Genomic DNA, 26,025 nt, shown 5'->3' with positions numbered 1-26,025 from the left:
AAAAAAAAAAAAAATGACTAGTCTGTAAATTCTACCGCAGCCTTACAGTCCTCATTGCAATCATTCTAACGCGAAATAAATAGTTACTAAATGTATGTGATTAAAGAGTGACAAGACAAAAAACAATTTAAACGATAACGTGAACAATGCAGCTTCAAACAGTTAAATTTAAAATAGGTATTAATATATGCAGTTCAAATTCGATTTGCTGTCTTTCGCTTCAGTGATGGCGGTAGGAATTATTTTAACGTTTATGCATGGTTTAAGATCGTATACGTCACAGCTTTCGTACCCACGATTTCAACTCTCGGTCAGCGCTTGTTTGATGCATCGTCAGCATCGTGCCGTACATTCTTCAGTTTATCGTTCCTATGTGCAAAGCGTCGTTCGTGGCGACGTGTCGGTTTGCATGTCTCATTTGTGGACTGTGATGTGTTCATTCTGCTATTGCTTGTTTTGGAGTGCGAACATTTGTGTCTAATGTCCACACAGGAGCGTCTACAATGAACTCGCTAATCGTCCTCGGAATTAATCTGGCGATGTCAATTCTTGCTCATCTAGTCACGCTCAACTTAATACCTCGCTTCAGAGATGTGTTTATTAAAGCTGGGCTTTCCGGTGTCGACATGAGCAAAACTACAAAAACCAAGATGTAAGTGATATCGATTGTTCTGCTGGGTGCTTTTTGGTGCCCGTTATACAAGCTTGTGTTTAGTATTACTCGGCTATCTCCATGTATGCTGTAGGGTTTTTTCCCTTCATTTCGCTTTCAGACCAGAAGCTATTGGCGTGATTTCAGCGACCGTCTTCTTGATTACTACATTCCTGTTCATCCCCGTACCTTTCTTCAACTACCTGACTGATGCATCCAGCTTTCCACACAGTGATGTAAGTTTTTTTCCCCCACCGTGAACACTTGGAACGCCAAGTTGCCAAAGTGATCCAAATTGCCAATTGCAAGTTGCCAAATTGTATGTGTTGAACTAGCCTCAACTCATTGGTGCTGTCATACAGAATGCTTGTACATACATGAAGTCGGGGTTGCCATAATGGTGCACTACAGATAGCATCCATCAGACTCCCACAAGGCAGGTAGAAAGAAGCAGAAAAGATAAACAGGATTTATCGATGCTCTCGGTTCACAAATATGGCAGCCATTTGGCACAAGCCGTCCATCATTTGCGAATTTATGAGGGTCGTCAATCGGGCTATTTGATATGCACGTGTCATATTGGAAGCACTGAAACTTTACATGGACACAGTGAGCGGGACATGCTCTTCACACGTGCCTACACTGTTCAAGACATCTCCTCCTTTACAGTCACATTTGTACATCAACTTTAGGAGCCTAAACAGTACCAGTTACGCTCGTCCCTTGACAACAGTAATCCCCATATTGTGGTTTAAGATGCTTATTATTATTGAAAGTGTTGCTATCTCCCCAAATTCGAGCCAACTGGAAGTGGTAACGGCATCCAGCTCTGGTGTGTCCACGGATCAGATGGCTCAAGGTCGGGGAGACAGCGACACTTTCAATAACAGCGCAAACTTAGAATACAGGCCCTGACAGCGAATTGCATCTCAATAAAGCTATATTGCTTATCTACATGATGACAAAAAAAAACAAAAAAACAATATGTTAATAGCTCTCAGAAAATCACCTTTATTATGTATCATCACTAACACCGAGAAGAAACAGTTTTGGTGCCATGTGTCAATCCGTGCAACTCGTGTTATATCATTACCTTCCATTCACACTACCTTCCCATATCTTGTTGTTCAACTGTTTCCTTCCTGTCTCAATCATTAGCTCATTGACTCTTCAGATTTGATCTTTCTGTCTCCAACAGACATTATTAATCAACAGGCATCATTAACTTAGCATATGTTTTATGACCTGTTCCATTTAATGCACGAATGTACTCAAGTTCCGATAATAAATATAGTTGAGCTCACTTCTAGCAATATTAAAATGTCAGTAAAACATAATTGCTATAACTTTTAATCGTTAGTCCCTAGGCTTTGCAGAAAAAAAATGCAAAATGGCTAACATAAATAAGTTGACAACATGGGAGTGTGGTTTGTTGCTCATCCATTTATTCATTGTAAAAAATAATGTGAGCAGGTTTATTTTAGTGCAGTTGTGATCGTATCTCAGTGCGGGACATCTAATTGTTGCATGTTGGAGGGCAAGAGGTTTTCCATAAAATGAAATCTCGAAGTTACTCAATTATTTGTAATGTTTTCTGATGTGTAAAAATTTGCACAGGGTCCTGTTTGTTCTTAACAACATCACTGCTCTTAATCCGAAAACGTGCACCAAGTAGACATGTCAAAATGGGTGTGGCTTAAACTGGGTACAATTTCTTTATCCAAAAATTGGCAGATGCCACCACCATCTTTACATTGAATTGTGTTAGTTGAGTATATGTTACTACTTACTGCCTTTGAATCAAGTACAATCACCTATTTATTCTTCCAAACACTGTCATCTTAACCGTAAGTGTTTATAGCATGAGTTATATAACATTCGCATTTTCATTGCAATTACTGATTCAGTGACGAGTAGTTTCAGCCATGATGTCAGAGGAAAGCGGAGGCAGTTGTCACGATGCATTTGTCATCTCTAGATTTGTGGCTCTAGCTAGTCGATGCAAACAGAAACGGTCTTGTAGGGCCTTTGGCAATCACTTTTTCGGGTAGTCTTTCTATATTCCATTGCCAGTTGCAAGATTTCTTCTATTCCCCAACACAGTGTCATCGCCAATGTTCAGAGATGACTAAAGGTGTGCTGTCATGATTATAGGTGGGAACTTTGACCGCATCCACATCAATGGTCTTTATACAAAGTATAGGCATTCTGAACAGAACACACTTATTGTAATTATTATTATATTTTTCAAAAATGTTTGTAGAGATGTCAACATGTACAAAACAAAAGTAGCATAGGCTTAAATGTGTCTTAAAACACACACTGGTGTATCGTCAGAACGAAGCTGCAAGATGTTGGTGACCTTGGAGCTGGCCAGAAATATGAATTGTGCAAGGTAACATGAACATAATAGCATGAAATATTGATGGGATAACACGTTTGGCAAAGCTTGCAAAAAAGAAATGAAAGAAATGTGTGTGTGTGTGTGTGTGTGTGTGTGTGTGTGTGTGTGTGTGTGTGTGTGTGTGTGTGTGTGTGTGTGTGTGTGTGTGTGTGTGTGTGTGTGTGTGTGTGTGTGTGTGTGTGTGCGTGCGTGCGTGCGTGCGTGCGTGCGTGCGTGCGTGTGTGTGTGTGTGAGAGAGAGAGAGAGAGAGACTGGTGACCAATGCAGCCGAAATTTCTATTTTCACATTTTTATTGTATTGTTGGTTTTTATCTGTGCTTCACACTGTTGTTTAGTGCACCTAGTCTAAAAGCACCTTCATATTAAATCATATAAATTTGCGTTTCTACCTTATTTCGCAGCTCCTGCTATAAACCATGATTAGTTTCATGTGGGCTACTGATGGGGTTTGGCATGTAAACATGCACTGTTTTATAAGAACTTAAATGTATTAAAGTCTGTCTTAAGTCCTTTTCTAGTTTTCACATCTGCTCTGCATTTGCTCAATACAATGCATAAGTGTACATCTCAAATCACTTGACGAGATCTGCTGAGTTTTGAACTAGAGAAATTAATATAAGATGTTAGGCACATATATGTACTTTTTTTTTTCTCACAGAATGTCAAGACATGAAATGCATTACTTCGCTACTTTGTGAAATACTACATCTACAATTATATCTCCCGTAAGATTGAAACGTTATAATTTCATTAATGTCTTGTACTGTCTACCTTCTCCGTTATTTTTTAAATGAGATGTTTAAGATTGTTTCTCGTACCTTTTCATTTTGCATTTTGTAAGTGCAATTTATGTTTGTCATTTTTATTGATTCTTTTTCTGAACCTTCATGCTTGCATCTTGTAGTTATAGCTGTCAATCCATCCACCCCTTTGCCTTTGCTGGCCTGCATTATGACTTCATTATTTTCTGTGTGGTGATGCCGCTGAGCTTCGCAGTGCCAGTTCAGGCAGCTGTATAGTGTTGCCATTGGCTGAGTGTAGTGTAGCTCCAGCTGTATGCTAGTCTTGGCGTCGCCAGCAAATTGTGCCCATCTGCGTGCCACCCCCAGCAACCGTTGCCAGCATCTTCAACCATGTAAAGAATTTTCGGATAGCAGTTTTCATTGAAGTGTGTTCTTTTACTGAACATGACTGAAGTGTCAATATTCATCATGTCGTTTGCGCATTTACTTTTTCAACATGGTGAGAAGTATGCATAGCCGTTTCCTGATCAACTCGGGCACTATTCTCTGCAATAACCACGTGGTGTCTGCACTTCTTAGAAACAAGTGGCATCATGCAGAGGGTACGATGTTCCACCACTGAAATGAATGGCTAAGGGCTGCACTGCCAGAACCAGTTTACATGGTGCAGGCTAATTGAATGGATCCTGCGCACATTGCCCTTCAGTTGCATTTTACACTTGTGAGAGCACTGGTGAAAAGCTGTTAAGGTAATGAGCGATGGAAATGGGAACATGCATCAGTCTTTCTGCATTTGGTCAATCTTCTGTTCCTCTTTTCTTGCAGTTTGTGGAGCTGCTGGCAGCACTGCTGTCCATCTGTTGCATGCTGCTGCTGGGTTTCGCGGACGATGTGCTGGACCTCAAATGGAGAGACAAGCTGCTATTGCCCACACTAGCCTCCCTGCCTCTACTTGTTGTCTACTATGTCACTTTCAACAACACTACCATAATTGTGCCCAAGCCACTGCGTTTTGCACTTGGCAATGACTTGTGGCTGGGTCAGTTGACATCAGGCATATCTTGAGTGACTCTTTTATGCAACTGCTTATGCATTGATTGACCTTTAAGGAAAATGTTAAATGTTTAAGCCTGACTGTGGGGTTTAGCCTCTGTGTTGCACTTTTTTTCATTTGTTTGTGTCTTATTCGTTTTCTTACTAGTTGGCAAGGGGTCGTAGAACAACATAACAAACCGTTCAGCCTTTTTTGATAATCTGTTACATTTTGTATAAACAATGCATAGCGGATGATTTTTGTTTGTTTTTTGCACAAAGTGCATATTTAATGAATTGACAAAATTTCGCCCACGAGTGAGATTTCACAGTGAACAAGCTAGCATTTTTTTTAGTATGATAGGAAACACATTAATTCTGTGAAAGGAGAGCAGAATCACTATCTTCAAGGCAAAACATGAACTCTGTGGAGGGGGCGCAGACTACGGAGTCAGAATGTTCAAGTCAGAAAACAGCTTCAAAGGAAAAATATGAAGCTTTCTCACCAGTAGACAATTGTAAGGCGAGGCAGAATCCTAAATGGGACCAATGCTAATCAAGTGCATTTATCTTGAACCTTGAAGGCGGAGTAAATTTAAACTGGAGAAAAATTCTGGGAGGCGCTTCAGACCCCTTAAGAGCGATAAGGTGAAAGCCTTTCGGCGGCCATCGGCGGTAGTGTCGCACTCTCATTGCATCGCTTGGTTTCACAGCTGTCGGCAGATGGCATGCGGCGTTGTTTGACGCTCAGCTGCGGCCAGTCACGCTCCCCCATGGAGATGGAAGTGAATCCATCGTTGTCGCGCCCCTACGTTGCCATTGAGACTGCATACCGCTAGACAATAAGAATTAAGATATTTTTCTCATGTGCCTGATGTGGCGCAGTTGGTTAGCCTGTTCGGATGCATAGGAGTTCGGTTCCCAGTGGAGGACGATTTTTTTCTTAAAGGTTAAATCCTGATCTGCCTTGTTATGTGCCTTCTGTTGGATTGGCTTTGGATCTGTCTAGTTTGACACACTTTTGCGGACGCCACTCTCGAGCTAAGAAGGGCTTTCGCCTTTATAATTGCTGATGAACGTTCACCAGTGGATGCTGATGAGTAATTATATTCCCTAACTGAAATTACTCAACTTAGGGTTTCTTCTATATTTATTAATCCAAAACTTTGTTTGTGTTATATACATAATGCCCTTGTTACCAAATATGTTGCAATATGTTTCATTTTTGCTTATGCGTGTTTGTGGTGGATTTCCAGGTCCATTGTACTACATCTACATGGGCATGCTGGCTGTATTCTGCACAAATGCCATCAACATTCTTGCCGGTATCAATGGTCTCGAAGCAGGCCAGTCAGCTGTCATTGCTGCCTCCATCATCATTTTCAATCTAATTGAATTGTTTGGTAAGAGAAGTTTTTAATTATAATTCTATGTCGTTTTGAAATACATAAGGGAGCCACTGACACAAAGCAAAGCATAGGGGATTTTTTTGTGCAATTATGAATGTGAAGTAATAACCAATCGCAGAGATAATTGATTAGAAAGCAGGAGAACCGGCAAACCACTGGCGGCATGTGGTTGGTTGCTTTTCTACTTTCTCAGTTATCTCTGCTTTAAGATAACTATCAGTTATTTCTGCAATTAGTTATTACTTAACATCCATAAACACACAGAAAAATAATCCCCTATGCTTTCCTTTGTGTCAGTAGCTATTGGCTTTCTTATTATCTTAGTATAATAAAGCCTGTCTTTTTCCCTGCATTTGTATGTCATATTGAGTTAGACATCTATGTCTATAGCTGTCTCTACATCTGCTTGCTTGACGCATTGCTACCTTCATAATTATAAGCTTGTCATTGTATGTACAGCCGTCAGCACGGTTAACATGAATGCTCGAGTGCGTGCCCTCGACGAATTTTAAGTGCTATTTAGTGCTGACCGATGGGTTCGACAGCCCGATACGATGGCTAAAAGACACCAGCGAACTCCACCAGCCTCAAACATATCGTACAACATGATTTCAGGCCTAGCGGCTAGCTCTGAGCGACGCAAATATCCATCCAGGCCACATGGTCGAGCATTCATGTTAAGCGTGCCAACGGCTATACTTTATGCATGCATTGTTTAATTTTCCTAGTGTGGGCACATAGATGGGTTCCTTAAAATCGATTATCATTTGTTTGGCCGTGGAAAGCTGCTTTTTAGCCAAGAAACTTGCAATGAGAGAATTGAAAATAAAAAGTGTTTAATGACGACTGGACTTTGCAATTGAAAACAACAAGGAATTTTAAAGCCAAAAAACTTGAACAAGCAAACATCAATGTAGCTGAACTCATGACTTCAAGCATGACATCATGAGATTGCATGTCTCCTCGGGGCTATACTTTTTTGTGACGATACCACAGTGGCATTTTGTCACAGCTGGTTTGTTTCTGCTCGTAGTTTTTGTAGGGAGAGCTACACTACGCCTTTTCGCCGTGGTCGCACTGACCTTGAGCCATTGCCTAGCAACCGCTAAAAGGGGGATATCACAATCAGCCTGCTAAAACATTTGTATTCACGTTATCCCTAGGCCACGCAGGCCTGTTCATACGGCTCGATTAAAGTGGGGCTGTATATGTTGGCTAGTAGCTTACGAGTCACAACGAAAGTGAGAGTGAAAGCAGAGAGAAAGAGGTGCCATAGTGGAGGTTTTCGGACCACCGCTCAACAGACGCTTTTGCCTCATCGCACTTTAGTGGTCAAAAGTTCCCCCTATGGCATAAATAAAGCTGAAACCATGGAGTAAACTACTACATGTGCAAAAGCTATGTCTTTACTTTCAAGCCGAACCTAAGTGTAGCCATGCAGATAGCTCTCGTGTAACTCCAGGTTTAACCACAAGCTATACCACAGCTAATTTTTCTTTGCACGCATCAGTCTCGCATCACTCTAAAGACTTTTGTCATGCTCCAAGTAGTTCTATTCTTGGAAGTTGTTCATGAGGCATGACCAGTGAATTTGCTTGTTCTTGAAGTCATCACCCGTTGCGTGAAAAACTGCATATTGAGTTGTTGGCGAGTATTATGCTATATTTAAGCTGTTTTTTTTTCTGGAAAAGCCGTGTTTTTTAGCAGGAGCTTCATACCTGATGGCATTAAAAGGTGGTTTGTAGAGAAGCAAAATAGCTTGAAAATATGTTATCATTTCGGGTGAACTCGGCACAAATGGATCGGTACACACCAAAGGACGAGTGATGATGCGGATGCTGGTCGATCTAAAATTACTTTATTTTTACTTTCTTGCTATTTTACTGTGGATGGCTTTATGCAAATTATATTTCTAGTTTTGCTAGGTTTGCTAGCGGAGTACAGCGTGGTGTGGGAGCAGTCTTATAGTACAGATAAATTTACAGAAAAGGTACAGACCAGAGCAGGTGTGCAGCACTTGCACCTGGCGATGATGATGATGGTCCTTGTCAGCATGTTTATTCCTGCTGAAGGGCAAAGGCTGATCTCATGTCCTTTCAATTAACCCCCATCCTGTACCATACCAGTTGCAGTCACCTCATCACCACAAACTTCCCAATCTCATCTCGCCACCTCTCCTGTTGCCACATCCTTTTATGCTTTGTTTCGGTTGCAATCCACTTGGTTACCCTCACTGACCATTGACTGTCAGTTCTTTGTATTGGATGCCCTGTAGCTGGCAGTGTTCATTTCCTCCTCTAGATTTCAGCTGGTGTACTTGCACTTGTTTTTTATGCAATTTGAACTTTTTTTCCCCTTTCTTTTAACTTTACTGCTGTGAATTTCCTTTCTGGAATATGCTCCGCTGCAGCCTCGTGGACTGCTGGTCGCATGCATTCACCCCGGCTGTGACAGCCGCAATTCGGTGGAGGCGAAATGCAAAGCACCCCTGCACTGCATGATGATGTCGGTGCATGCTAAAGAACTTCAGGGAGTCGAAATATCTTAAGTTCTTCACTACAACATCCCTCATAGTGGATGTTGCTTTCGTACGTTGAACCTTATAAGCCAATCTGCTCTTTCTGGAATGGTGCTAGTCCACATATTTGGTGCTCAGCACTTCGCTTTACAGGCATTTGGCCGAAGAGACATGCTTGACCAACTTGCTCTGGGGTTTTTCTAGGATTTAAAAATAGGGGAGGGGGTGACGGTGGAGGTGAGGCGGTAGTCGTTTTTGGCAATCGTGTGAAAAAAAAAAAATTCTGCACAAACTAACAGGTTGTCTTTAAGAAAACAAAAGGGAGGAGGGGGTAGGGGCTTATATGTATGCCCCTTAAGGGGTGCGTAGGTGTGTACATACCGAATTCTCTCCCTTGTGCTAGTCATTCATATTTGTTTCTAATAAACTGCATACTCTTCTTCTGAACAGTAGGTGCAACTCTGGACCGTGAACTGCTTTTGCATTGTGCTCTCTTTGATTGTTAGGTGACTGCTGGAAAAACCACCTCTTTTCACTTTACCTGATGCCTCCTTTCCTAATGACTACCTTGGGTCTTCTCAGGTACAACTGGTGAGTGCATGCTTCTGCACCCTGCTTCTGCTTGCTCATGATTGTTTTGTTAGCAGCACTTAATTATTACATACTAAATGATGCATGCAAATGCCAGAGTTATTGCTAGAGAAGAGTTGGAATGTGGGCTTGCTGTCTTACGGTTGTTGCATAAACTGCTGGAAAATATCACACGTAAAAAACAAACCGAACCATGGTTCTCGTCTAAAGTGCATCGTAAACAGGACATGTGCATAGGAGTTGGTTTGGTTCATGGGGCTTAATGTCCCAAAGCGAATCGGGCTATGAGAGACGCCACAGTGGAGGGCTCTGTAATTTTTGACCACCTGGGGTTCCTTAACGCGCTCTCACCTCGCACTGCATATGGGTGCCTTGCTTTTCACCTACATCGAAAAGCGGCCACCGCGTGTGTATAGGAATGTGCTCATGAATGTTGCAAATCTTAGCTACAGTTGCAAGGAGGGACAGATATACTGGTCTTCGGGTTATGTGTTGACAAAGGTACAGCAGAACTACACCATAGTAAACTCTCATGTTGGAAAAATTTGTGTATAATGAAGTGGAGATGTAGTCCCGTTTTCCTTATGTAGATGGTCATGTATTTCTTGTTGTTTCTCGTAAAACAAAAAAAACAAACAAATATATATATATATATATATATATATATATATATATATATATATATATATATATATATATAAATATGATAACATTTGGCCATGGTGACATACTATAACATGATAACAGACGATAACATGGTGCTCTTTGAGATTGCTTAGCCACTAGGCTTGCAGCTGTGAGGAGAAGCCAACTTTTATAAAAAAAGTGGCGTGCATGGGAAAAGAAAAGCTATGAATGTGGAAAGAAGGCAGTGAAAGAGCAGTGAGTACAGAACTGGAAAAGAAAAAGTAGGCTAATGATCACACAGCACTGGGCAGTAAGAAGCGAGGGCCTGGGAGAGTTTTGCCTTGCATCAGTGTGTACCCATCATTTTGTAACTGTTGCTTTTAAAACGACACTGAGGAAGACATCACTGCATGCACACAAAGCTTTCGCTTTCATACGGACTCAGACTGTTCCCTCGTGTTCTGGATCGTGGCCATGGTATATATATTTTTTTTTTTCAAGTAAAGCACTTAAACAAAATTGCAAATATATAATATAAAATATGATTATGAAAATACATTTTTAGCATATAAGTGGATGATCAGAGCAAAATAAGAAATGTTTCAAAATGCTCTCTAGTAGACAAGTTATTTGAGAGCGTCCCCAGAGCCACGTCATCACCACCTGTGGTGATGACGTGGCTAAGCAACTTTCCTGCAGAGGGGTTTTGCTGGACTCTTTGCTTAAGTCTGGTACACAACTAAACCCATGCACCCTTTTCTCATATGTGCATGTACTGGGTCATCCACTTTACTGGTTTCTCTCTTCAGAACCCCGTTGCATCCAACGCGGGCACACATCGAAGCAAAGTTGCTCATGCAGAGAAAGATGGGATCTGTGGTCGCAATAGCACAGCAGTATTGCAAGAGTGTGACAGGGGATTAACCACAAATTAACTGCGACATCGTGCAATTTGGTCCAGCCTATTGGCTGGAAGACCTTCTATGAAGGCATGTGCCCCTTCGTCGCTGAGTTGTATAGGCTATTGTTTTCTTCACCTTGCTGCGGTGGTGCAGTGGTTAGGGGGTGCAGCCCAAGGGTACAGGATCGAATCCCGGCCGCGGTGGCCGCTTTTGGCCACATTTCTATGGAGGCAAAAAAAAAAAAAAAAAAGACGCCTGTGTGCTGTGCGGTATCAGTGCATGTTAGAGAATAATAATAATAGTTGGTTCACAGGAAAAGAAAGGCGCAGCATCTGTCACACTTGTTCTGTGGACACCTGAATCGCGCTTCGTAAACTCTATAAACCAAAGCAAACCTAGTTTTCTTCAGAGGTTTATTGTATACTTATTAAAGCAGCCTTAAAACTACCCCTTACATTATGTGCCGGTGAACATTTGAGATGAATATGAATACAATGTGAATAAGAGTCGGCAATGTCCCTTTGAAGTTCTCATTGCTCCTCTCCTCAATTGCTGCCCTTAATCCGTACTTCATGTCAGTCATGCTTATAACAGGCTGCGGGAGGCAGATAGGAGGCATTAAGGGAATTTGTTCATCTTTTCGATCTATAGCTTTCAGCATGTGCACATGACAAGAGTAGACGGATGGGCTCTGAGATGCAGAGGGCTTTTGTAGGTATGACCATACGTGGAAATCTCCTTTGAAAAAAAATTTCCCTGGATGGTTCCTTGAGTAATGCTTCTTCATGCTCAATAGGTATCAGCACAAATTGTAACAAAAATGTATGTATTGTTAGTGTCAAATGAGTTGCGAACATGACAGTTATAAAGGTAGCAACAAAATGAAAAGATTTTAGTTGAAGGAGTCTGTGAACTCGGACACATCTGACGTTTGAATGCTTCTTTGTTGCAAGTATTATTATGTGGAGATGTTAACAAATTCGTGCTTGCACTACATCTGCAGCAAATGCTTTTGTACGATTGTTTTTGCATTGCAGTTATTTGTGTTTGAAGTGATACTTGTAGTGCATGCCAGCAAGGTAGATTCAAACAAAACGAAATAGCAACAGTATTAGCTGGACTGCTGCCATGCTAGGAAAGGAAGAAAATCAAGCTATTCAGCAAGGTTGGATTCTCAGCGTTGATCGTATCACAATCACTTTTGCTTGATTGCCTCCTAAGGCCTTCAGTGTACCTCTGTCGGTATCCCATTTTGCTAGTAGAAAATGCAGCGTGCCATGTAAAAGACGTGGAATGGCTCATGCCCAGGGGATGCAACCGCTAGCTGTGCAGAGATGGCCAGCAGGAAATGCTGCTCTAGGTGGCACACAAAGAACCATTGTTTTAGAGAAGGCTTATGTGGTACTTGCAGTGTACTAAAAAGAAAGCAGTCTCAGAGTTGCTTTTGTCTTGTTTTGTGGCTGCCTTGTAACATGTAGCAAGCTAGAGCACCGATCAGACCTAAGCTGACCTCCTGGAAGCCAGGCTTTCTGGCATACATTTACTGTTAAGCCTGCCTGGGCCCAAAAAGATCTTGGGTCGTTAGCCAGGCAGTTCAGATAAGTTCAAAAGAATACAAGGGACAGGGATTTTTATGTCATGGCCACTCATGTTAAGTGCTGCTTGTGTCCCTGTTTTGAAGCTTGCTGCCAGCATAACAGCCACATCAGTGGCGCCTATGCAGAGGGTAAGCCTGATGGGTGCAGTCTGTGTGGGCAGTCATGCACACACCTTCGTGTAAACAAGCACTTGTGAGTTAAGAGCTGCCGAGGGTCAGTGGAATGAGGGAAATGTGGACATATAAAGATCTTGTTGGAAATCCAAATGCTACCCTACGTGCACCGATATAAACGTTACCGGCAGCTTCGTGGTTTTGAAACTGTTGGCAGTTTTGTACAGCTTGAACTCCCCACCACCTTTTCTTTGTTGCAGGTACCCATCGCATGTTTTTGTGGGCGACACATTCTGCTACTTTGCGGGCATGACCTTTGCGGTGGTCGGCATCCTGGGCCACTTTAGCAAGACCATGCTGCTATTCTTCCTGCCCCAAGTGTTCAACTTTCTGTACAGTGTGCCCCAGCTCTTCCACCTTGTGCCATGCCCAAGGCACCGGCTACCCAGGTGCTTTATCGGTTTCCTTGCTACATGGCAGAGTTGAGGTTAAGCTCTAGCCACAATGCTTCTTACCATAAAACTCTGTGGCATCGAAGGCATGAGGTGCGTTGCACGCATAGTTACAGCCCAGTGGAAGGTTGGCAATTGTGAACGACATTGCGACATGTATGGAGTGCGTGTGATAAATGGAAGGCGTAGTTAATGTTGCAGTCGTGTACTAATTACCAATTAGCGGTACGCTGGAACGTCACACCCAGTCCGCAGATTGATATCAGTTCTTCAAAAGTCATGTGCTACAGAGATGTGCCTATTTCTGTCTTCGATGTCACATTCATGGAGCCCCCAGGCAATATGGTGTTTGCGGAGGAAGGAGCATCTCTGGATGCAACATACTTCGCTTGTTCCTTGCACGGAGGTGATATACCACAGTGGTTACGCGTGACAATCCTTTTCCAAAAAGACAGCATCCATCATGATTGTTAGAACTAATCGGTTACAGATACTTGCACATGCTGGATGTAAAAAGCTGAGAATTGTATGCGGAGACCAAAAGTTTTGTATTCAAAACTTTAGACGTTTGTGTGCGCCAGTTTTAGAATGTGAGTACTGCTTGGGATTTTTTTTTTTTTATAGTACGCATTTGAGACAGTGATAGTGGGTGCTTTGTGCGGCTGATGTGCTAGGGTTGTGCCAAACAGTGGGCAAAAGGAAGCTTCTTTCATTGTCACAAGATGTTGATTCCTTAATTAGCTGAATTTTTAACCAGCGACACAGTGCCCCTAACAAGAACGAGCGTTTCCATTTGTTGTGCAACATGTGCAGCATGGAAATTATATGCGTGAAGCAAGGCTCTAAATACTAGTGATCGTCTGAAGCAGCGGTCAAAACACAAACTTAATCGGCATAATTTGTTCGTGTGTATAGCAGATGTTTAAATTGCTGAAAAGAGACAAAGAAAACTGCAAGAACTGAGCAACATGTTTCAGCAGCGGTGCTTTTAGTTTGACGGCAACATGACTTTGCTGTGTTGGTGAAATAAATGCTCATTGATTGATTGATTGCCTTTTTGCCACATTTTCAATGGCTTATACTTTACGGTCTTCCCTGGCAGTAGTGAGAACATGTAGGTCACAGCTGAAAAAAAAAGGGGGGGAAATGAATAAAACGAAGCATGCTTATGCTCAGGTAATTACAGGTTGTGAAAGTAAAGTAAAATGACCTTTTGCTCACTTCCTTTTACTGTGAAGTGTCAGCTGTTTCATGAAAAGACAAGTGACAGCTTTTAGGAAAAATGGCACGAAAAACACAAGGACGACACAGGTAGCGCGTGTCCCGTCTGCATCTGTGTCGTCCTTGTCTTTTTTTGCGCTGTATTTTCTAAAGACTTACACCAACTAGCCCAAACCAAGCTAAGCTTCTGTTACAAGTAATGGAACTCTGATTCGCAATAATGCGTACAGGACAGCCCCTCTGTGGTGATGCTTGTGATTAAGACTCGTTTGAGAAACGAAGTGGGAAGTGCGAGCTGTCTGTTTATATAATCTAACATTATCTAACATTTGTGGGGGAACATGTGAGGACTTTAGAATCTTGCAAAATCATGAGAGATCTGAACAGAGTCAAAACCAAGTTGCCTGTTTTGCCGTAGTGCATTGCATGGCTGCCAAGAACCATGTGAAAGGAAGAGAGAGATTACGATGCATCAGTGTTTCCGCTGCTGAGAATGCCCCACTTCCATCCAGGCTTGTTGGTAATCACTGGGCTCACTGTAGTGAATTAGTAGCTATGGCATTTGAAGCTTGGACCCAGGAATCGAATCGCAGCTGTGATGGCCGCATTTTGGTGAAGGTCAAAAGTGAAAGTAGAAGCCCTCCACTACAGTATCTCTCGAAACTCTCGTGTGCAGGTTTAGAAGGCCTAAACCCCATGTGCCATAACACGCAATGGCTGTTAGTACATCACTGAGCTTCAAGCTTAGCTGCCGTGCTCACGCCACACTCAAGGTTTGTCACGAGAGTTGCACAAGGGAAGATCTCGAATGATAGAACTGTATTGGTGGCCTGTACGTTAGGAATTCAATGTGTTTAGTGGATGAGCGGCAGGTGAGCCAGCTGAAATAGGAGTACAGTAAGCTCTCTTTATGTTAAACCTCTGATTTTCTGGATTGGTGTAACTAGAGTGTTGAGTAAAAAGACTGCTAAGTTAGAACTGGCAAATTAGAACAAATTTTCGCTCTCCAAGTTTTCAATGATCGAGAATCAACTGCATTGCAGTACAATATTTAATTCCTTGCGTAGAGCCAGGTGGCATTATGCCACCACTTGCATTTAATAGCACATGGTACCAAGATATCCAACGCGATGCTTAGTGTTTTCATTGGGTGTCTGCACTGGCAGAGATTGATAAGAAATTTTTTAGGCCCCTCATAGGAGATAGGTTGCTGAGAGAAGTGTAGTGTACGCTGTGGTTCTCTCGTGCCATGCTTCTGGACGAGTGCCGACTTGACTGACTCTTTGCCCACACTTAATGTTCCTGCTTCTTTCAGGTACTGTGTGGAGGACGACAGAATGGAGGCGAGCACAGTGCGGTTCCGGGTGTCCTCGCTCGGTGCCCTGGGACGATTGGTGCTGTATCTCTACAGAACACTTGGGCTGGTGCAGTGCAAGCCGGTGCACGAGAAAAGCAGTGACGAGGTGGAATGCAGCAACTTCACGCTCATCAATCTCGTGCTAGTGTGGGGCGGCAAACGGCATGAGCAGTCACTCACCACCGTGCTCCTGGCTATTCAGGTGGGTCATCTGTTGCCTGTGGTGCAGAACAGACTCACGCCATGAGGTTAGAGAGCGGGGGAATATTGGAATAGCTAGGCTGTACCTATTCTACGAAAACGTGTTTGGCAGTTTAGCAGCTGAACCCATCTGCAAATGACAGTTTTTGTTCGCTCTTTTTACCAAGGTCTACTTGTATCTTGACACGCCCTTTTTTGCTCCACTCGAAAGGAATTATCGGTTAAACTAGTGACAAGGACGCTTCGGTAGGTTTTATGCAAGCATCTTTGTTTTATTTTGATACCATTTAGGTGAACATAACGGGAGTGATAATGGCAGTGGCGCTGAAACTATGAGATAATACTATATCATTAGAATAAATAGTAGGAAATAGAAGGATGGCGACTTATCAGGCTATGATAGCAAGCAGCTCATGATAATTGCGCTATAGTGCCCTATGATTGATGTTTGTTTTGTAAAGTGATTCTGCAGTTTGGACGGTGTGAAGTGTGGAACAAAAATCGCTCTAAACTTGGACCTCTGCACTTGATTAGTTCCTCAGTCTACCTCCTATTTGTACAATTTGTTCCTTCCATGGTTCACGATGATCTCTGCCGAAAAAAACTCGTAGTGTATGTTGGCTGTCTCTGCCGCCTAAAAGAGCTGCCTTGTTTCGTTTCGAAGGTAATATGGCCAATTCCATGCTTGTGCACTGGATTGAGATGCCATTTTCAGAACACCAGTGGTGACATTATGCACATATATGTGTTCAGCAATTCGTTTCACTCAGCTTGCACATCAGTCTGGATTCTGGCTAAGGTGTGGTGTTTTTGTTGAAGGTGACGTTGGGGCAAGCAGGCACTTTTTGTCGTCACCTGTGTTAACTAGGGCGAAAGTAGGTATCTGAAGACAAGAACAAAGGACATGTTTCTTCTTTTCGTGTTGTTTCTATATTTGTGCCAGTTAATAGTCTCAAGCAGTGGATAAGCTAAGCTTTGGCTAGAGTTGCTTTCCTGTTCAGTTTTACCCGTTGCATGCCGAGTACGAGCATTGTAGAGGTAATGCAAAAATTACCTCGGTTATCATTCTGTGTTGTGCTGTGAGAAGTGCTCTGAATATTTTGCAGTTCTGTAATCAGTCCAACACTCATAGCTCACATCACCCCTGTCTTCTCTACTGCTAATTTGCAGATACAGCTCGAGTTGATTTCACTTCTTCCAGTCCTAGTGTTAGAACCAAGTGTAATGGGACGAAGCATTTTTTTCGACTCTGCTATAATTCCAAGTATTGAACTAAATGCTTGTATGTGGTCAGGGTGCAGGTGGTTAAAAGCAGTGATCTGAGCACCTTTGCCAAATACCCGGTATTCTGTGAACACTTTCAAGAACTTCTAAAAATGGTGAGATCAAAATAGAAGAGAAATCTTTGCAGGAAAAAACTCTCTGGTGCGGCGGACACAATTTGCTGCCGAAATTCTAATTAATACACCACAAACCAAACCAAATTAATATACCACAAACCCCACAAACCAAACCTAGTTGGTTCATGATTTTCTATGGAACTGAAGAGCGCAAACAAGCACCTGTCCGTGTCTTCTCTGTGGATTGTCTACTGCTTGCACTCTTCAGTTCCATATGGCAGAAGTAAGCTCTTCCACCATCATGAACTGCTTCAGGAAGACATGCTTCACAGGGGTGCCGGCGACGCAGAAGGTCGTGAAGCTCCTGCCGACAGAGCGATGACTGAAGTTGGTCCACAGTGAGTGATAGTGGCGGCGATGCGTCGGGTCTTCAGGAATTTTTACATGCCGACAATACAGTCGCGACATATGAACAGCTGACAGGTGAGGCTATCGTCGCAGCAGTTACTGGTGTGGAGGACGGTGACAGTAGTGGCGATGACGATGGACCAGAACCTGTGCAGGTTGCGTCTCACTGGGCTTTGAGAATAATAGACTCCCTGCAGGACTTTGTTTTTGCTAAGAACTTTCCGCTCACATAATGTTCAGCAGTTGGATGCCCTGCAGAAAGATGTCAGCCAGATTGCCATGAAGCAGACAATGCTTACAGATTATGTGTTTCTAAGCGCTACGAAATAAAAAGTGTAAACTACCTCGTCATCATTAAATGTGTAGTTTATAATGTTTTACTTGTTTTTTCAGCCTAACCCCGATATAACAATTATCGGTTATAACAATGCTATTTGCATTGTACCTCAATATTGTTACAAGTGGGTTTGACTGCATATATATACATATATATTTTGTTACGCAGCGTAGCGGCTTAATGGGGAGTTGGACTTGAAGGAAGAAGAAGAGGGAGACGAGTGCAGACTGATCTGGGCTCTGAGGCGCTTGCGCCCGCCTTTCATTCATCAAGCCTTCACCTGTATTAAAACCTTCATCCGCTACACACACACATCACACATACATATATATATATACATACACACATATAATCAGAGCTTTTGGATTGGGAAACTCTGCTTCAAAAAGTGACTGGTTTTAGTACGCACTTTTTGGGTGCCTATGAATTGTCGCGCCACCTTGATGCGGTTAATAGAAGCTTTCTGCTATTGCCATCATTGCCTTCAGGAACTCACCTCTTTCTCTTTCTTCTTTTTTGCCTTAATTGCCTCTACGTCTTTTATTTCTAAGGATTTGCACCCCTGCAATTCTTGAACATATTTTATTTTCATAGCGGTTGTGCATTTATCAAAAATCTGAAAGCTTGCAATTTAGACACAGTTTCCGTTAATGGCTGCGGGCGCCGCCACTATTCGTAGACACCCGAATATCGCGTTTTTTTATACATGGGGCCCTATGGGGAGCTTCACAGCTATTAGATATTAAAGATATATAATGTGTGTGCATGCGTGTGCGTGTGTGTATGTGTATGCGTGCACGTGCATGCGTGTGTGGGTATACATATTTTTTTTCTATTCTGAACTCACTATTTTAAATAATTTTTTTATGTGTTCACTGAAACATCTGGCATATCAAAAGAAAGCTGGGCCTTCATCAGAACAGCAGATATGTTGTATATCCCTGTATTATGCAGTTAGCACCTGTAGAATATTTAATTGGGAGTCAGCTAGCACTTTCATGCACATTTATTGAGCAAGCACACATATTTATATAGTGTGACCAAAGAGAACCAATAGACAAGTACACACAGATACATGTAGATATATATCCCATCCGCGAAACCGAAACATAACTCAGTGTAACACCACCTATGTAAAGCACCACATTTTCATCTGGTTTATCCACCTCATTGCTTTTTCCCTTTTCATTGATCATTGTAACAGTGATATGCTGCGAGAGAACCGACTGAAAGGACTCCCTGATACAAGTAGTTGTGAAGCTATGCCGTACATGCTGTATGTTTTGGCGGAAGGGGTGGAAAATTTTGTAAATACGATGACATTTCTAGGCTTCGTGCCCCTCTGATCTTGCTGCATCATCTACGTCACAATGTAAAGGGAGGTGTATTATGGTTTGCGCACAGCTTTCCTCAATAACTTTTCTGTTCATTGCGGCAACATGAAAGCGGCAGTCTGTGATAGGTGTTTTGCACGGTCCAAGTACACTGGCTTTGCAAAATTTGTTTGACTGCTCGTACATGGCAGCGTTTCTTTGCTCCGTAACGTGAAAAAAGAAAAAAAAAAAATCCGTGTAATTGTTTCCTCTTGCATGTTGTGTCTTCTCCACAAAAAACTGCGCCGTTTTAATGGAGAGCAACACGAAACGTGAAGTCTGCCATAGTGGTGTGCTAAATGCCAGGACTTCTGCGTGAGGTGAAGATGCCACAGAAAGGGTAATTTTGCGCCTAATACTTACTCTGCTAAATGGGCTTATGGTTTTCACCTGCTTTATCATGATGTAGCGCTCAAGATATTTCCTTGATTTCCTAACAGCTTCTTTGGTTTTGACGAATGCAGTAACCATATATCATTGTCATTATACGATATGTGATATGGTTATTGTATTTACCAAGTTCAGGAAACTGGCTTGGCAAATGAAGTTACCAGCACAAACATGCCATTTTTTTTGGTGGGGTTTATTATCAAGCAGTACCAGTGTCATCAGTTGGGTGCAAAAATTTCCCAAAGTTTGGGATGCTAAGAACATTTTGAGACAAAACTCAGAGCAAGTGTCTGTGCTGTGTAAACTGAGAAGATGTGAAGCCTGATATTAGCACGCATAACATTGCAAGATCTTGCCACTGGTTTGGCATTTTGAAGTCACTTGCAGCAATGCGATAAAAAAAAAAAAGTGTTTTCCGCAATGCGATAGTTATGCATTGGGACATGCAGTTAAACTGCAGCCGAACGTGTGATCAGATACGTGCAGTACTTTGCAAATATCTGATGTGCTTTTGATTGCCGACAACTTGCCAAGAAGCACTTTAAAATATGTAGTTTAAATACTGAAGTGCATAATCTGATTAAACCATTTCTAAATATGGCATTTGCCAATAACCTATCTTGGCTGCACGAAATGCATGCCTCATGATAGTACTGTCGTAAGCAAAATCTTTAGTGCAGCGCGGTCTGCAGTTTGGGGGCATCCAAATCCCAGACAGTGACTTACTGAATGCACGCACCAGTGGATGAAGCACTCCTGGTGTCAAGGCCAGAAGTGCTGCATTGTCACGTGGCACCCCCGTCTAGTGCGGCCGCAGTTCTCTTACTTTTGCTCACAATAGCACATGTTAGCATACTAAAAGAAAAAAGCCCCTGCTTGATATATCTGCAACTGTGCTAGATCTTCTGTCTAATTTGCATCAGATATGTGAAGTTCAATTAATTGATCACTCCTTGAAATTGTTATGCTTTAATGAGTGCCATTAACTGATAAGAAGCAGGTGAACCATATGCATGCGGATTAAGTTTAGGTTGGATACACAGTTCAGTCTCACTCTAGCGAAGAAGTCAAAGGGGTCCCACACTCTCTTTATTATAGCTGTTGGCTCTCTATAATGGCATGTAGTTTTAGTGTTGCCACTGTTGCATGCCACAGGCGGAGCAGCTATACATCTGTTGGTATACAAATGAAGCAAAGCCAGTGTTTAATGGGCTGCCTGTGTGCGCTGAGAGAGAGCCTTCAACATATGCACACAGCACCCACTGTGCTTGAATTTACATGCGCCAACTGAACAAGTCAGCCTCGCTTTGCCTTCTTGGTGCTGAAGGTGATATGGACCATTGTAAAAGAATGCACATGTGCGTTTTCACCACAAGTATCTGTTTTGGTTGGTTTTGTCATGCATTTGCAAGCACCAAACACTTTATTTATTTTTTGCGGCACACAAATAGCATGTGGAGAATGCGTACGCCTGATTGAAGGTTGCATTTTGGTGAACTGGTGAATGGAAATCGTTTTCCTTTTAGTCTGTTTCCTCTCTCTGCCTTGTCAAACCAGTGATGCTTCTATATCTTGTAACACGCTGATGGTGCTGAGCAAACGAAAACTAAACTAGAGAAGCCGAGCGCACGCACAGTGGATTACCTATGTGCAGTGAGAAGGATGGATGGCGGGACTGCAGTCCACCACATTAAATAGGCACAATAGTGTTAGGCACTGTTACAAACTGGCATACCCAGCGCAAAATAATAATAATAATAATAATAATAATAATAATAATAATAATAATTGGTTCACAGGAAGGAAAAGGCGCAATATCTGTCACACTTGTTTCTGTGGACACCTGAACTGCACCTTAAGGAAAGGGAGGCAGGTGGGAATGAAAGTGGAAAAAGAGGAGCCATAGTGGAGGGTTACAGAGTAATTTCGACCACCTGAGGATCCTTAACGTGCTGTCGCAGATCACAGGAACGCTTCTTCGTTTCGCCTCCATCGAAACACAGCCGTCGGTGGTCAGGACCAAACCCGGGTACAGTGGTCGGGCATCTTAACCACTGCGCCACCACGGAAATGGTCAATGGGTTTTTTTTGAGGATCATTATATCTAGTAGGAAAATTTGATTTCATAAAAATGAGATGTCAAATACATAGACTTCTTTGTAATCTTCCAAAGGGAATAGTCCTTCCTTTGTTATACTCATTATTTTGCTATCAACCTGTAATTGCAAATGCTAGTGCTCGAAATTAAATTTGCTGGGCAGGACACGTATAAATATGTAAACTGTTCCTTTATCACATGTATTAGGGTTGCTTTGTTACCAGGGAGTGAGAGAGAATTGTATCATGATCAGTAATGCCACCACCGGGCAGGCACCAGAATGCAAGAAATTAACACTGCCAATGACAGGGGTTTTGTACTTTTTGTCCTTCTTTAGTTCCTGTGAACAATTAAAAAATGTCATCTCTCATCATTCTTTCCAGGTTGCTTCAAGTATGGTGGCATTTGGCATTCGATATGGCCTTGCAAGGCTCTTCTATGACTTCTAGTCTACTTGTTTTCTTGTACTTCTGATTGCTTCAAGTTATGGCAATTAAAATATTGTTCCGATGTGCTATGCCTGTGCATTTTTCATTTGGATTTTGTTCCTTTACAATGTGATATCTTTAAAAACCAGAACATTTCGAGTACTATTGCATTGTTGCATCTTGTGCCTTTGTGCATTACATGAAAATCGCTGTGAAGTACTTAAAGATTTGCTATATACATCTAGTGCTAATATTAACCCATTAAGTACTTTGGATGACTACAGCGTATCCTTGTAAAACCGTCCTCAAAGCGTTTTGGACAAGTGTAGCTTGTCCTTGCAGGATCGTTCCTCGCCTTGTTAACTGCTGATTGTTCTACTGCTTGAAAATTTTATTATATAGCACAGCCTTGATAAGAAAAATTCCATATTGTGGAGGCGACGCATGTATTGCTGGCCCATTGTCATGCAAAAAAAATTGCTTTTCTTTACCGCTGTTGTTGTCTGAAAATAATGATTAAGACAGCGATTTTTTAATTGTTTTGAGAAGCAATGACGACAGTGATGACATTGATATGAGCAGTTCTTCCGATGAGGACGATGTCGGCTCACGAGAGACTATCCCAAGTGAGCGTCAGTGGATGAAGATTGACGTCAGCAACATTTCGATGCAACCTCCTTAGGGAAATTTGGGCACGACATCTAAAATAGAAAATCTGCCGAATTCCCAGCAGTACTCTTTCTCTCACTTTAAGCAGGTGGCACGTTTTTCACTTACTTCATTATGCTAATGCTAGTTTTTGGTACAAATACTTTTTAGAGGTAGACACTTTTTTTTTTATTACATTACATATCGAAATCAGCAGTGAAAAAAATAAGCATGTTTGGTTAGAAATTTATTAAGAAAAAAATAAAGCGCTTAAGGAGTTAAACAGGGCTGAAAGATGAAGGAAAATGGGGCAAACTCAAGGTCTGCCTCTAAGGGCATGACGTGACAGTGTCAATGGTTACCATCTGTAGCTTCCCGTGTGGATCCTCGTTCGCGTACATTCACTTTGCTGATTGCGTGATTGATCCTTTAATTTTTGTTTGTATTATCTCACACATGCGGTCTTGAGCTACCACATTATGCGAAAGAAGACCACTTGACATAAAGCCCCGATTAACAAAGCCATACAAAAACGGCTGCATAGCCTAGGGGTAGCATGTCTGATTTAGGGACCCAAAGGTCCTGGAGTGTTCGATTTCTCTCGCCCTCACACCTCAAGTTGGAAGCCAGAGTTGGCAGGTTCTGCCAACGCAGGCACGTCATGGTATCGCTGCATCAAACAACCTGACCACCCATCGGTGCCTGGCCCTGCAAAACCAAATGTAAATAACTGAACAACACTGATGCTGGTTTTTCCGAAGAATGGGGGCTTTTAACGCCGCCGCATTAAAATATTTGCAATTACAATGCATTCTGATCATTGTTAACTCCAGGTGGTCAAAATAGATAAAGAGCCTTCGATTATGGCATTGCACTTGGCTGCTGTGCAACTTGCAAACAAGCAGTACATCATGCCATCTTTTATTTTTGGGGTACAACCCAGTTTTGCCCAATTCCTGCATGTCGGAGAAATTCCCGACACATTGGGTTAAACCCGATTGCTACCAGAAAATACGCCAAGAAAGTTTATATTACCACAACACAAAGCGGGAAGAGCCACACAGTAACTAGCAGATGTCTTGTGCTTATTTTCTGTACTAATTTAAGTTCAAAGAGTATGCTTTAGGACCAAGACGATTGAACACACACAATGCTGATGGGTATTACTAGCACTGCTGTGGTGCCATCTCGTATGCAGGAGGTGCAGGGCTCAATTTCCATTGTTACCGGATGCCCGTTGGTGATACAGTGGGTAAGTTATTCCCTGACAGAGTAGTCAGCTTCTTCTCTGGTATGAAAAGCTTGGAAAATGGATTTATGACCTCACCTTGTGTAGATAAAATATGCCATGAACATGGTGCTTTTTGGTCAAAGCAGCCCTTAAGCCACTAAACCTTATTGCAATCATCATCACTACTGTCTCTGCACTACCTATACAATTAGTGATGACCTTCTCCAAGGCTGTGAGATAAAGGAACAGACTAACGGGAAAGGCAGAGGGCAGCTTCAAGGCAGTTCGTGTAGAATGGCTGGTTTAATGTTGAAATAACACGCTTGCTGTGGACAAAGGCAGGAAGGTCTTAGTTCAGTTCAGTCGTTCAGTCGTGTCCGACTCTTCGTGACCCTATGGACCATGTCACGCCACGCTTTCCGGTCTCTATATTCCTAGGATGGTCTAGTTTGATATTAATATGCTCGTGGTAATAACTGTAGTGAATAAAAGAAATAGAATTATCTGATTTGGTAAACTGTTGAATGATGGAACTGACATTTCTATATTGGTTAACAAATCATGAGAAAAACTGCTGTTCATGAACCCCACAAATGAGTCAGTTTTCCAAATAGGACAGAAAACCTAGGGAAACAAATAATGAAACTGTTTGTGCAATAGCCTCATTTGTACTTGAATTTGAAATCGTAGTGTAGTACCTCGTTTTCGCCTCCCATACTTGCTTTAAGAGAAGTGCCCTAGCTGTACCATACCTAGTGTGAATCCCTCATCATGGAAGTTTGACATTGCTGCCCAAATGCAGAACAGCACTGAAGGAATGCTTTACCTAAAGAGTGGCATACTTATAGTGCCTTCTCACAGTATACCTTTACATGGGCCCTGCTTTTGAGAAGGTTGTATTTGCAATATAATTTTTTAGCACACAAGTTGCTTCTCATGGAAGTCTGAATTAATATTAAACGAATAAAATATGCTGCACAGGCAAGGTTAAAGATCAACAGAATCGGGTACCAAGGTGACAAACCTCATTTTTATTCCTATTAATGACAGATTTATTCTTTCCAGGACATTAAGGGTGTTCAATATTTATGTAGATGTTTGGCCAGTGGTGCACACCCAGTAGCTACATGGACATAGCCACCGTTTTTTGCCTTTTCAGAATATTACTAGCACTGCTTGCTATTAATTTTCGTTCCAGTAGTATTTAAATATTTATATTAAGCAGTAGTAGCACTTTAACAGGGCTGTGGAGGACTGTGGAATTTAAAGCATTTAGTGGGCACTAACTAGTAATGACACTGCTACAACTGCCCTGATGGACGGCAAGATCTACTCTGGATAATTATGCATCAGTGTAAACTGTACAGCTTTATATTTTAAGAGCTTGTTCGAAATGTAGGGGGGGGGGGGGGGGAAACGCCACTTATTTCATGAACTCCAGCATGGAGCGCATGCAATTATAGGTAGCTGTGATAAAAACTTGGACCCATTTGGCCCTACTGCGTCTAATCGTTGCTTTGCTTGTAGCACGGCGCGTAGTGACCAGAATAATCCCCAAAACAAAATTTCAAAAAATCACGCTCACGTACTTACATCAAACAGCGTGCAGTTTAGAACTACATGTATTCGTCATCGTCATGTGCATAGGCATACAGAACGTAAAAGAAGTTCAAGATCAACGTGTAAGGTAATTGGAAACGCATCGTCAAATCTCCAAGGAAAAAAAAAAGAAGAAAAAAAAAAGCCTGTTAAAGTGTTTATGTCAACGTGTACAGCACACTCTGCACAAAGAAAGGTCGCTGTCGGGTGCAACAAGTTAGCTGGCTCACTGTTGTCGTACACCTCAACGGAGCCTCGACGCCTGCGCTTGAAGCAAAATGATGCGCCAGCGTTGACCTCGACGTCGGCGCATCAGCCACATGAAAACCGCAGCAAGCCGCTGTAATAAACGA

General features: G+C 42.2%; 1 protein-coding gene and 1 long non-coding RNA gene across 2 annotated transcripts; one reads left to right on the top strand and one right to left on the bottom strand.

Annotated features, from left to right (window-relative positions):
- The first annotated feature begins 261 nt into the window (after positions 1 to 261).
- Positions 262 to 22,283, top strand: Alg7 (Alg7 dolichyl-phosphate N-acetylglucosaminephosphotransferase). Its single transcript, XM_084606903.1, has 8 exons — positions 262 to 652; positions 774 to 888; positions 4,625 to 4,838; positions 6,088 to 6,234; positions 9,265 to 9,349; positions 12,850 to 13,038; positions 15,578 to 15,821; positions 22,150 to 22,283. The coding sequence occupies exons 1-8, from the start codon at positions 504 to 506 to the stop codon at positions 22,213 to 22,215; spliced, it is 1,209 nt and encodes a 402-aa protein (XP_084463029.1). The 5' UTR covers positions 262 to 503; the 3' UTR covers positions 22,216 to 22,283.
- LOC146185976 (uncharacterized) lies at positions 14,000 to 26,025 on the bottom strand. The gene is made up of 3 exons (XR_014708060.1): positions 25,667 to 26,025; positions 21,603 to 21,722; positions 14,000 to 14,166 (listed from the first exon to the last, which is right to left on the bottom strand). It is a non-coding gene; the product is annotated as an uncharacterized LOC146185976 (long non-coding RNA).

Source organism: Amblyomma maculatum, chromosome 6 (genome assembly GCF_055883805.1).
Source record: "Amblyomma maculatum isolate TAMU_Amacu chromosome 6, ASM5588380v1, whole genome shotgun sequence".
In the NCBI taxonomy this organism is placed as follows: domain Eukaryota; kingdom Metazoa; phylum Arthropoda; class Arachnida; order Ixodida; family Ixodidae; genus Amblyomma; species Amblyomma maculatum.
Note: the sequence above shows the minus strand (reverse complement) of the source record. Positions and strands in the feature narration are given on the sequence as shown.

Excerpts from the sequence above, each read along its gene's own strand:
- Alg7 (XM_084606903.1), top strand. The coding sequence starts at position 504 with ATGAACTCGCTAATCGTCCTCGGAATTAATCTGGCGATGTCAATTCTT. Across the intron at positions 6,235-9,264 it reads CAATCTAATTGAATTGTTTG|GTGACTGCTGGAAAAACCAC; the intron begins GTAAGAGAAGTT and ends TTTGATTGTTAG. Across the intron at positions 15,822-22,149 it reads CCGTGCTCCTGGCTATTCAG|GTTGCTTCAAGTATGGTGGC; the intron begins GTGGGTCATCTG and ends CATTCTTTCCAG.